General features: G+C 43.3%; 1 protein-coding gene across 1 annotated transcript in view; it reads right to left on the bottom strand.

The window, feature by feature from the left end:
• Nucleotides 1–290: 290 nt before the first annotated feature.
• WIPF1 (WAS/WASL interacting protein family member 1) overlaps nt 291–13293 on the bottom strand; it is a 56135-nt gene continuing 43132 nt past the window's right edge. Inside the window, 11 exon segments of the mRNA XM_018071894.2 lie at nt 291–5072; nt 6405–6518; nt 8158–8370; nt 10794–11070; nt 11073–11124; nt 11126–11200; nt 11202–11267; nt 11269–11479; nt 11482–11530; nt 11532–11548; nt 12752–12928. Of these exon segments, the coding sequence (XP_017927383.2) occupies nt 5017–5072; nt 6405–6518; nt 8158–8370; nt 10794–11070; nt 11073–11124; nt 11126–11200; nt 11202–11267; nt 11269–11479; nt 11482–11530; nt 11532–11548; nt 12752–12928 (1307 nt within the window). The 3' untranslated portion in view covers nt 291–5016.

The following is a 13293-nucleotide window of genomic DNA, read 5'->3' as shown; positions in this document are numbered from 1 at the left end:
GCATCACTGACCACTGATTTCTGATTCTTTATCCTAAAGTAAACTCTTTATTTCTCCTCATCTGCAGGTGTCTATTCTTCATTGTATGTAGGACCAAAGTCCTCTGAGCATTATTGCTGTGCAATGGCAGGCAGAAGGGGAGGAGAACAGCTCAACCCAGCTCCTGCCAGGCTCACTGTTATGCTCCTGCTAAAGCCAATGTGTGCTTTTGTCAAAGAAGCAACTGTGGTTATTCTCAGTGTAACAGTCTGCACCACCAATTATAATAAAAGTAAAATTTATTTGGTATAGAACAGAAAAATAGGGAGAACAAAATCACTTACAAAATAAATGTTAAGCAAAAAAAATTCACAGAACTAGATTAATATTTTATAAAAAGCTCAAACTTTAAGCATCTGATAAAAACATGTTACTTTCTGCTCAGCCTATGTTTTATGCTTCTTTCTCTTGTGTGGCTTTGGAAGTCCAAATTTAGATGTCTTCCTCTGCATGCATTAGTTTACACTAAAGAACATTTATCACAGACAAACTGTATTTCAAAATGGCAGCATATTGAAGGGCTACTCCCTTTTGTAAGACATGCGGTTTCCATTTTTCTCTTTTAGTCTGCATACCTACCTGCTGCATACTCACTCACTGAGACCATACACATGTGCCCTGCTTCTGGCTGAGTAACTCCAACACTCCCCTTTTTGCCAATGTTCCAGGTTTACATTTTAACTGAATGGTCCAGTCACATCCATCTTACAGGCTACGAGATCCCTGTTTTCTCCCAATATACATGAAGAACCATTCCATGAACTTAACTTAATGTGCTTCTGGATAGCTTAGGTGAGAGATTCTCCTTATTTTCTGGTGAATACTGTTTGAAAGATTAAAGTTCATACAATATATGTTACACAGAGTCAATGTACCGCCATAACAAGTTGTTTGCACCTGACTGTGAGACCAGGGTGTTCACGCTATCGCAGTGTGGTACTACATACATGCACATTTTATATTGTAACTTTTACTCTAGTATTGATAACAACATTCAGCCAATCGTTTTTTTATTTCTTTGACCAATCTTCTCTTTTCCACTGTCCTGTGGCTGAGAGGCCCTCTCTAGGTCTCTCAGCAGTTGACATTCTGCTTGAAATAATCTCAGTTTGATCATTCAACTTCATTCTTTGCTTCCAAGGCAAAAAGTACCCTTTCTATTTCCATACTTCTGCACAGGAAATTGTTGTTACAATATATGTAAAGTATGTTAGCAGTTTAGTTCCTTCATTCTCTGTTCCAAGGCAGATCTATAAGAGTCATGTAAACAATTGTTGCTGGAGGGAGTAACTACTGTCCAGTTTTTTAAGTGGCAATTTAAGGAACTACTTTAACAGTTCAGTCTTGCAGAAAAAAATTAATTCTTATGATTCTTTTAGTGTTGGGAAATGCTGGCTTCTAAACAGGAACTTTGCAACCTTATTTATTTCATTTACAGAAATATATGCTTCCTGAATCACAAGCTCAGTTTCCTTTAACAACTCTGAACATTAATCACTGTCACCTCTTCGCCCAGTGGTTGGTGCAGAAAGTCATAACAAACATAACATACGCTTTTCTTCTAAAAACATAGAGGAAAAATTATTTTCACGTGGTATAGAAGTTATTCTCATTTTATTTACTGAGTTGAATTAAACAAAAATGAACATCTGTGGCCATTGTAACACAGTGTGAGTCTTAGTGATAATGTAAGAAGAGAGTTTGAGGTGTGAAGGTTTATAATGCAAGGCCATTGAAACAAAACCAGCAAATCTTATATGCAAGCAGTGAATCAAATTTAGTCCTGTAATAACCTATGCAACCACACTGAAGTCAGCTGGGCTGTGTGGACAGCAGCCTCAGACACTGGTTTTGTGAAAGAGTTAAATTTTCAGAGCAATACCAACAACTGACTGTGAATCTAACCAGTGCCCACATACACCTCACCTACTCACTGAGCTCCACCTGAGGTGAGCCGATTGGGCACGTAACAGCAGTGCTTGGCTCAAACACTGTGGAACGCTCCTGTCGGCACTATTTACGTGAGGACTTGGAAGAGCAACGTCTGTTCATTTTTCTAGTGAGACACAGAAAAGTTGACTAAAAAAGTCATAAGGCACCATTGATTCAATCTGTTTCATATTATTCTTTTTTAACACTTCATAGTGAAATAAATACTTTAATACTGATCATATTGTAAATAGCTACTGATATATGAAGCAATATATTGAATGATAAAATGCTGCATTGTTCTGGAATATATCTAGGGACATTTATAGCAGAAGATATAAATGGAAAAGTTGTTGTTAGGTGAAGAAAAATGCCTCTTTCTGCAGTGTTAAGCTATTTTACATGTATGCCAAACATCCATTCTGAAGAGATTTGTACAGTTAAAAGAATCACTAAAATGTAGGCAGGTCAGGTTTCTTGGCTTGTTAACTGAGGGCCTTTTACATAGCACATTTTAAAGTGAAACTAAAGCTAGTTTACCACTTTGGTAGTGGTCCAGATTTCTGGTTGGAAAACCTTGCTGAAAAGATCAAATATAATATATTTGAATGAAACAGAGAGTTGGCAGAACAATGGGCAGCATTTTCATTGACTTATTAAAGTAAAACATGTTGGAAGCAGGTAAGTTTCAAAAAAGGTATAGTTTCTGGAGGGTTGAGGGATTTTTTTGGCTGCATAGCTATTTGGATATTAATAAAGATTTGGCAGGTCAAGGTACTGAAAATATTATATTCTTAAATTCAAAACGTTGTCTCTTAGAAAGTTTTAAGTGCTTCAGTTTAAAAACATGAATACAATAATTTATCCTTTAAGTTATTATCCTAAAAATCTTATTTGGACTTCTATTCACATAATAATATCCCAAAGAGACAGGCACTTTGTTTAAGTGACATCCATAAAATACATATACAAATTCAATATTGCGCTAGGTTTGATCCCAAGGTGCACCTGTCACATGGAGGTCCCACTAGTATCTGTTTAAGAAACTCTTACAGCCACGATCCTGCAATTAGATGTAGATACATCCCTGCGCCTGCGCATTTAACTGCAGGTTCAGGACCATAAACAGTAACTTATAATAGGTCATTAGATATAAAAATGTAAAAAACAGGTACACAATCAAACTCTATCACAGCTAAAAAGATTTTGTAAACAAACACTGGAAAGAACAAATTAAATCTGATCTGGCCAAATCCAGCTCTGTCTCATCCCCTTCAATGTGTCTGTCCAGGCGGTCAGGCAGAAAAGGGATCTGCCCCTCAACACTCACAGAAAGAGCAAAAAGCCTTATGCACAGACAATGCAGTGGGGTCCAGACTCTCTGGCTAAATTCTCTAATTTTTCAAGGATTGACCTCATTCTAGCTGCAGAATGTACTTAGGATCATGTCTCCCATGCTAGAGAAACATTTTCTTAACCTACATGACTAGTTTTTATGGTTTTTAGGTTTTTTTGAGCAACACCCAGTGAAACATGCCTGCTGACACAGGCTTGGTAGGGATCCCAAGAGCACTTTGAAGAAACATACTGAGACTTAGGCGAAATTTTTCAGAGCTAACCTTTGGAGGTCCAATTAACAAAGAGCAATATTTCATTCAGCGATATTTCAAATCCAGAATTATAATCTTCCTCTAATTTCCAAAAGCATTTTACATGTGTTTAGATCCACTTGTAAAATTCAGTCATACAATTCCTCATATAAAAATGCAAAAGCCATTAAACATATTAACCACTTGTCACAATGTTAGAATACCTCACTCTCTTTTCTACTAATGTAAGCATTGCTGCTTTCTGTGGAGAATCCTCTCAGCAAAGTTTGAAAGGACAGGCTTCATGGCAAACTCAGAAGACCATATCTTCCCATTTCTCTTGAACCAGTGCAGACAGCAAATTTTGGATGCTTCCACTTAAATGCACAAACCCCAGGCCCCCTTCACTACACCAAAGGGCCTTCACATTTTTGACCTCAGCTGCTCTGCTGTAACGCAAGTCAAATACAAGCTCTCTGAGAGTTGTGACTTAAATCCCAGGAAGCTTTTTAAGTCAAACCCCATCGTTTAATTGTACCAAAGAAATAACTGGAAAGCAATCTGTGGAGCACTGGTATTAGTGATGCTTTAAAGGAGGAGCCTGCAATGACAATAATTGCTGCATTTGCACCAAGACTACTTTCTGAGGACTCTTCGCATGCAGTATCAGGCAGAGGGTATTACAGTAATCCAGGGCATGGATGACCCTGGGTTGGTCCACATCAGAGTAGGAAAGAATTTGGTCATTGGAAGCATAACACTATTAAAACTAGGAAAGAGGGATTAAAAAAAAAATATAGATTTTATGCTGATGAATTCTTCACTTGTGCTTTTCTTTGGAAGATTCTCTGCAGATGAAAACAAGGCCAGATACGCTCCACCCTTGAGGCAAGATGTGCTACATATTGTTTAAGATTTCCGTGGATAAGCTGAAGTGAAAAAGTTAAGGATGAACTCTTGGCCACCATGTAGTAGGTCTATGGCCTCCAGAAGCAGATGGGCCAAGTTAGGCATGCAAAAAAGGATCCAAGGGCCTCTTGGTTACACATTTTTCCCCAGCAACTGTTTTTTTAAACATAAAATACTTCATGATTCAAATAATACAGCCACTGTACCCAAAGTGAATGAAACAGCTTTGTTCAAGCTCTATCAAATTCAAAGCCAGACCTCCCGTGGAGCTCTCCAGGGGACAGGGTTGGACACAGTGAGCACGGTGCACGTATATTGTGTATGGTCCACAAAATGCCTGCAGTATAAGCAAATAAAATTCATAGCTTTGAGCAACTACAGTTCCTAAGCCGCATCTATTACTTTTGTAATAGAGACTGAAGTAGTTCCAGCTGACAAGCCAAAAGTGGAAATAAATCAAGACTGACAACTTTCCAATGATGTGGACAGGAGAACTGACTCGAAGGAAACTTGAAAACAGATGTTGCCCAAAGATGGGCCAGAACCCATTTCACCTTGGTATAGGTGGGAGTGGGGGGGCACCTCTTTCTTTTCGGACAGAGCCACCTAAAAGAGAAAGAAAGTTTTTTTGTGTTACTCCTTCTGGAATACTCCTTCTTTTGAAGGGGGAGTTTACATCCAAGCAATTAATTCAGTAACTGGTGGAAACCTACTACTTTCCTTGCCTGGCCACTAAAAAAAAAAAAACCAAAAAACTTTGTTGAGTTTCTAGTTAGTTTATTAAACAACATCAGAACTTCAAACACTGTAAAATTAAGTTTTTAACTAATGTTATCCCCAAATGCCTGGAAAGCACATATATTTCAGTCCTTTTCCTCTTTCCTAAAACATATTGATAGTTCTTGCTAGCTTTACTGATTTATGCAAACACATACCTTCTCAGTGCTATTTGACAAATATGCAAATTTCAATGAAAAGTGGCAAGCTCTAAACACAATAGCATTTCAAAGCTCTTAATGTTTTTCCCTATATGAAGATTTTCACTGCAAACTCATGAAAGAAAACACAAAAAAATGCATATATTACTTTGCCTCTCTTTGTGGCGTAATAAAAATGGGATGAAAGCTAACAGGCCATAGTGAAGGGTCAGAGACTAAGAGGAATTTCTGCTTCAAACCAAAACTTCATAATTTGGAAACAAGAGAGAAACATCTGAGTGTACAGATGATTACAGGATAACTATGGGCCACCAATGTCATTGGTTGCAAAAGAAGTAAATTGATCCTTGGGTGTATCAGGCAAAATACCACTAATGAAGACAGGAAACATTTGTGCTGCTGTAGAAGACGTATTTGAAACCTGAACTGAAACAGCATGTCATTCTGATTGGAAAAGACAAAATCAAACTGAAATATATATATAAGCAGCCCTGATAATCAGAGAACATAGCTTGGAAGCAAAGTATAGTACATCCAGATTTAATCAGCCCAGAAAAACAAAAACAGAGAGGAGGATATGCCTCTTGTCTTGAAAAATACTAGGGGTTTAACACACAAGAAGGGAGGAAAACTAAACTCAGGGATGATGCTGACACAAGAATAAATGAGTTGTGCATAAATTTAGATAGGAAATGAGGAGGAAGTCCTAGGGGATTTTGTGGTTCTGGCTGCCTATAGCAGAAGGGCTGACTATAATGGCAGGGCTGGTGGCTTACAGTACATGTTTCAACTGAGAAGACAAACAATTCTCCCCTCAAATACAAGTTTAAGAAGGTTTGTGCCTGCAAACCTGCATTTAGCTTTTCCTGTGTGGTGAGGAAGGGTGACCAGATTGTTAGTCTGAGAAGTCTTGAAACCTCAGAATCCAGTCTATTTCCCATCTGCATTGTTTTTAGGATAATACATTGAAATTCCAACAGCAGAGGTGAAATAAACTTACCTCTACTTTCATTTCTTGCTAGTTTACTGGGATAACTTCTGTTCATGGGCACATATGGCTCTGGAGGTGGCAAATCAGATAGAGGATGAAAAGAAAATCTGCTTTCCCATTCATCTGAAAAAAATCCCATGCAATTTACCCATTAGTTTTCTGACACAGCTTAGGAAAGTCAATTGACATTAATATCATGTTTAATGGATGTTTTATATTGTAAAATGCTTACCTAGCTGAGTTTTGAACCAGCATTCTGTTAGCACGTCAGAGAAGAAGATGCTTTAGGTTAGTTTGAGAATGAAAATTCTTATTTACTGTAACTGATCACTTAGACAGTTTAATGCAAAATTTCAGATCAGGAAAACTGCCATAATTCCACTAGTAAGTGAAATAAGTCTTATGCTCCCTTCCATGTATAATAGATCTGCTTTTAACATACACAGACACACACACATACATATATATGTGCTACCAGAACTACGTAGTGTCTTCTACTTCAGAACAGTATTTTGTTGCTAGTATAAAATTTTCTGATACTCATATCTCATTGATATACAGAGCTCAAAAGCATCTCCTATAAGCAGTGCTTTTTCTTTCTTAATTTATACTGGAAAAAGAAAATTTGGGGGCATTTTGATAAAATTTATGACAGAGAATCCTATACGTAACTAGTGTCAAAAATAGAAAAATACAGCAGTTGCAATTCTCTTTAGACTACACAGGCCCTGTTGCTGTAGTTCCTGAGTCTATAGGATTCTAAGGAATAAAGCAAGCTGATAAGTTACTTCATTGAAATAATAGGAAATGTTCAAAGAGCTCTGTTCTGAACCTGAATTTGAAGGCCTAAGGAAGAAAGTGTGGGCTATCTTTAACTTTGTAACTTCTTCACTTGCTTGCTCCAGGACTTTGTAACCACAACTTTCTTGCAATATTGTTATATTTTATTGCATAACGTAATGAACAGCTGAGTAAGTTTCACCTGGCATTAGTACATGTGGTTATTTGCTGGGATCCAGTTTTTCTATGTCTACTCCCAATGGTTGCAATCAGAAATCAGTGTGTAAAAGAGCTGCAGGTTCTGAACCCTGCAAATGACTTGTGTAGGAAAAAATGCATCTGTGACCCACCTGCCTTATCTGATGTGTGAAGATGTTTCAAAAGCGTGACTTACAGTTTTATTTTCTGTTTGCTTTTTTTAACCTTATAAATGTCAGAAATACCAATTTTGTCCTCCTGTAATTAGCTGAAGGATTTATCTGTTCTATGCAAATAGAAAACAATTAAAAAGAAAAGCATGATGAATCTTTAAAACACGGCAGTCTTGGACCTCATCTTTTCAATAAACACTAGCAGAAATAGATACTTGACATTTTCAGCAACATTCTGACAATCTCTTCACTCATCTGTTTTTCAGCTTTCACTTTTGAGTCATCTAACTTGTTCTGACATCCAAAATGTCAGTGTAGCTATGGTTTGGACTCATAGTAGAGTTGAAACAATCCCCTTCGTTTTTTCAGGGTATTTTTGAAAGAGTTATTTTGGAGACTGTATTGATGACTTTGCAGTTCTGCTCTATGTATGGCATATTTACTCGATTCTTACTTGGCAGGGTTGATTGAGATCCCAGTGATACTTCTGTTGGTCAGAAGTCAAAGGTCAGCACCAGAAACAAATCTCTATCCCAAACCTTTTTTGACACATTAAGGCCAAAATAGTACACCGTTTCTATCAAAGGCAAACAACTGGGAGGATGGCTTACCATCGCCTGGATCCTGGAAGCCATTTCTGACAGCCGATGAAGGTGGCGGTGGCGGCGGTGGTGCTGCCGAACCCGGCCGGTCTGGGGGAAGCGGAGGTCGGGGTCCAGCTCTTGGGCTGTCCAGCCCTGCCCGGGAAGGCAGCTGGGGAGTAGCGGGCAAAGCCCTTGAAGTGCTTCCATTCCTGCTTATGGGAGGAGGTGGTGGGAGGGGGCCTAGAGCAAGACAAGAGACAAGCAAACAAATGCTGTTAGCACCAGGGGTTATTCTGTTGGGATGCCTGCATCCCAAGCCCTCCCACCAACAAAACAGAGAGGAAGGGCTGTCTTAGGGCCCTTGGCCCCAAGTGGTAATGGCCTTCAGTACCCACTTCCCTGCTCTCCAGGGCTCCCTAGGGAGTTAGTGCTGATTTGAAGAGTACAGCTCAGGGGAGCAGGGTATATCTAAACATAAATACACCACAGTGTCCATTACTCTCAGCTACAGAGGTCTCTGTAGAAGTGCTGGTCCTTGAAGCTACTTTTAAACCACTCTAACTTAGCAGTGCTCACAACAAGAAGTTACAGCTGGAATTCAGGGTGTTGTGGAGGTCCAAGGCAAGAGAACATGTAGAAGAAGACATCTGCTACCCTCAGAGGTTCTTTGTCCATAGGGGTGGTCCCCTCTGGGTCGCAGCCTGGATCTGTGGTGGCACACAGGGAGTTCAGCCCAGGAATGGCAGCATTAAGCTGCATCACATTAGCTCACTTATTTATAAACAAATGAGCTGCATGACAAGTTTTTCGGTAGTTGGAGCATATCCATCTCCCTCTAAACTGGAAACAGACCTCACACATAGACTGGCATTTCCAGTGTTGGTGTATCTGTGTAACTGGCACAGTGACATGACAGGTCAAATACAAAGGCACAACCCACGTAATACAGGACCAGGGCTATCCTGAGGGCAGGGGAAGGGTGCTGATATAAGAAAAGTAAATAAAGACAAGAAACCGGCTGCTGCCAGGGAGAGAGGTATCCATGGTTAGGATACAAGGAGGTGAAGCAGAGGGTGTGGAGAGCTATGCGTGTTCAAAGCCTCACTACCTCTATTTAGCATAGTTGGGCAACTGACAATTATGTTCATTTTTATGGAATGCTCCCCTGTCCTGATGAAACCTATCTACAGACATGCATTTTGAAAAAGAGAGTAACAAATACTGTGTCTCCACCAACAAGCACTGAAACATCTTTCAAGAAACATGCTATACTTTGTGGATTTTCCCCCCCTTCTTATTTTATATATTACTCAAGTTTGCCTTCAAGGGAATGGCTTCTAAGAATGAGAAGCATTTAGCAACTTTCAGAATAGTTTTGCTTGCTCTCTCTCTAAACCTAGCTAAACTCCATCATCTATATCGAACTACTGCAAAATAGCTGTAATTATGTTTATAACTTATTGAGACATAGTTATCTTCTACTTAGTAAGCCAACAGAAAGGTAGTGCAAGTTTGCTAAAACCACTTGCTTCAGGAAAGAGTCAACCAGGAAAGCACTAGTGGAAGCTGAGGCCATCATGGAACAAGCTCTTGGAATTGCAGACATTCTCTGCAACTTTCCATCCTCCCAGTCAATTGTGTCAGGATTTCTCTGATTTATTTACTGCAGGCTGCACTAGCATTATGCCATTCTTTGGGCTGGCAACCAGCTCCACAAAGTATGGTTTCAGGGCCAGTATTTTCTGTAGCTGCAAAGCTGCGGCAGGTGCTGTGCTACTGCAGATCCAGGCTGGTTCAAGGAGCTGGAAGGTAACACAGGTGGCTATCACCAGTGGGAGCTCCCATGACATTCGTTTCTATTGTCTAGGACTGGTTTGAGATGATTTCAAACTTCTATTCCAAAGGATGAAATGAAAGGCAACTCTACTGAGCTTCACAGCATTATCTTCTGGGCAATGCTTTTTGCCTCATGATGTTGCAGGGCCTGGCTGTGACCAAATTCTCTCATGACAAATGGGAGAACCATCAGGTATTATAGAGCTATGATGTGCAATTCTTAAAAGTTATGAACAATAGTTGTCACAGAGGACAAAGTATATTATGAAACAACTCAAAGGAGACATTTCTACTTTCAAATTTGATATCTACATATGGTAAGTAACAATTTATTCACACTGTAACAACTGCTATTATATTTAACAACTACTGGCTAGGTCTTTTATTAAAATAATTTGTATTTGGCTATGTTTGTGCCTCCCAACACGTAGAAGGTCAGGTTTCACAAACCTCCATTCATGAGAATGCCACCATTAACTCACTGGTTGACTCAGGAAGGCAAATGCTGTCACCCACCAGAAGCCAGGTAAAACAGCTTCTCTGCATCAAAAACTCTAATGGGGAAATCCCATTGGCAACCCTTTTCAATTACAGTAATTACAATGAAAGTTACCAAGATCTGCAAAAGTACACGTGACTATGCTGGTGATGCACTGTGACTTTCCTTAAGCCATCGTGATGCCCATAAACCCTCTCTTCCAACTGCAGAATCCTTAGTGCCTCACACGGGTGCCATCCTGGCATGTATTTGTCACCCATGTGAAGCCGGTGCGTGCATGGCCCAAGAACCCTCGCCCGGTCCCCCGCGCCCACCCGTTCCTCCCTACCTGAGCGGCCGGGCGGGTCCCTGACGGGCGGCGGCGGCCTCTCGCTGGGCGGCGGGGGCAGCGGTCCGGAGCGGCCCCCGCCGGGCGCCGGGCACGACCCCAGCGAGATGTTCCTCTGCGGCAGCCGCGGCATCTCGTCGCCGCCGGCGGGGGCGGGCGGGACGGGGGGCGGCCCCGGCCGGCTGGGGGGCGGCGGCGGGGGCGCCGGGGCGCCGAGGGCGGGCCGGGGGGCGGCGGGCACGGGCGGCTTGCTGTTCTGCGGCGGCGGCGGGGGCAGCGGCCGTCCCGGGCGGCGGACGGCCGGTGCCCGGCGGGGGGCGGCGGCGGCGCGCTTGTCCTCCGCCGGCCGGCCCGGGGTGGGCGGCAGCGCGGCCGGCCCGAGAACGGGGGCGTCGCGCGGGGCCGGGCTGCCGCAGCGGCCCGGCCGACCCCGCGCCCGGCTGGCCCGGGAACGGCGGGGGCGAGGGCCCAGGCTGGCTGCCGGGTCACGCCCGGCACCGGCGGCGACCCCCGGTTGTGCAGGCTGGAGGCGATGGGGCCGGGGCGTGCTGGCACCGGCGGCGGCGCCGCCTCGGGCTTGGAGCCGGCGTCGGGTCTGGGCGGCGGCAGGCGGCTCCCTCTGCGGGTCGGGGGCGGCGGTCCTTGGCCCGACGGCGGCCCCGGGAAGCGCGGCGGGCCGCTCGGCGCGAGAACGGCTTGGCGGCGGCGGATCGGCCTCCGGGCGGCAGGACGGGCGGGGCGGCCTCCCCCGGAATCTGCGGACACAGGACAGGGGCATGAGCGCCGTCGGAGCGGCACTGCGGTGCCGCACGGGCCGTGTCCCGAGGCACTGTGAGCGGCTGGGGGGCAGCCCGGCACGGGGCACACCAGCCCTGGGGCTCAGCACCAACCCCGGCAGCACTGGGGAACCATTCCAATAGCTGGTTACAGCCCGATATTCCTTATGAGGGACGACTTCAGTGTCCGGAAAGTAACACGAGTGATGCAGCCATCACAGCAAGCAATGACACAGGGAGGGAAGAAATGGTAAAGAACAAGTATTGGATACCATCAACCTGAGAGCAAAGAAATGTTAGCTTTTAAATGATCTTTAACAACAACAGTCCGGCAAAAGGCTCTTTGCAGCCCTTTCTAGTAGCTGTTATCTAAGGATGTAGTTGTGCGCATCAGGAAGATGGCAGCAGGCCCTGCAGTTGAAGAAGTACTGTTCTGTGATGCCAGGAACTTTTGTGTTAATACAAGTTCCCAAAATAGAATGTGACACAATAGAAAATACCAGGTCCAAGAGCCTGTTTTGTACGTGTGCTGAAAAATTTTGTTAGGCTATAAAATATGTAATGTTTGTAACGCCCTACAACCCCCACTGCACAGTTCTTCAACAAGCATGAAGTCCTCTGTCCTTAAACTTTCAAAACTCACTGGCCCCGGATGTCCTTCTTTTCAAAGGGCATGAGGCTCTGGGCAGCTGTTTTGTCAGCCAGAAGTACAGTGCCTGCCCCAGACAAGCCTCCAACTGCAGTGTGTGTACCAGCCAGCTGGGATGCCTCGTGCGCTCCCCAAGCGGCAAATCACGCTGTTGTAGAGCTGATGCAGATGTACTTTCCATTTGGAAAATAGATCCTTTTTCCTGGTGCACAAGAAAATTAGCCTGGATCCTCCTATGTTCCCCTCTGGTCCTGCACACCAATAGCTGAGGCAGGACCTAGTCTGCCTGACTGTACTTTGCAAGCAGCAATTCAGCACTGCCAAGATCTTTAGTTTTCATCAATAACTAAGAGGATGGGTGGAAAGGGAGTCCCACCTCTCCCTCATAAAACCTAATAGTAAAGTAAAACAAGATACAAGCTGAAAATTACATTTCCTAAGAATCTAAAGATATTTGATGGCTTTTTCAATCCCAGCAGGTAATATGAATGTTTTAAGCAATATAATTTATTTTTTCACACTGGAACTCTTACCGGCATCTCGACTTGCAGCAGATCTGAGCTTTGGCATTCCTGCTTGAAAAAGGCCTCCAAGGCCTGGTGGTCCACCGCCACTGAAGCCACCACCACTGCCACCACCAAAACCCCCACCACTGCCACCGCCACCTCCTCCAAAGCCACCGCCGCCACCTCCACCAGGTCCTTTGGGTTCTGTTGGAAAAAAAAAATCCTCCATGTTAGTGAAGCAAGACTGATTCTGAAAAGTCATCTCTTCCATTAGAGCAATGCTTGCAGCTGGTGCAAAATGGATGAGCTTTCAAAATACACAGGGTTTGGATCATCACAGCTGCCATCACCAGCACTCTTGCACCGTGGCAGAGGTGGTGTGATAACCATAGCCCCTGTGTTTTATTAAGCCATCAATTTCCTTTAGTCTGCTCTGGACTAGAAAGCAGATAAAATTGCTGTGGAAAATTTGGAATTGAGCATGGATGGGACCTCTAGAATATCATGTTGTCTTTGCTATCATCTTAGTAGCTTCTTTCTGTTTCTTTGTACTTCTGTTCTCTTATCCT

Source organism: Manacus vitellinus, unplaced genomic scaffold (assembly GCF_001715985.3).
Source record: "Manacus vitellinus isolate BGI_N305 unplaced genomic scaffold, ASM171598v3 scaffold_20_pilon, whole genome shotgun sequence".
NCBI classification, from domain to species: Eukaryota; Metazoa; Chordata; class Aves; order Passeriformes; family Pipridae; genus Manacus; species Manacus vitellinus.
Note: the sequence above shows the minus strand (reverse complement) of the source record. Positions and strands in the feature narration are given on the sequence as shown.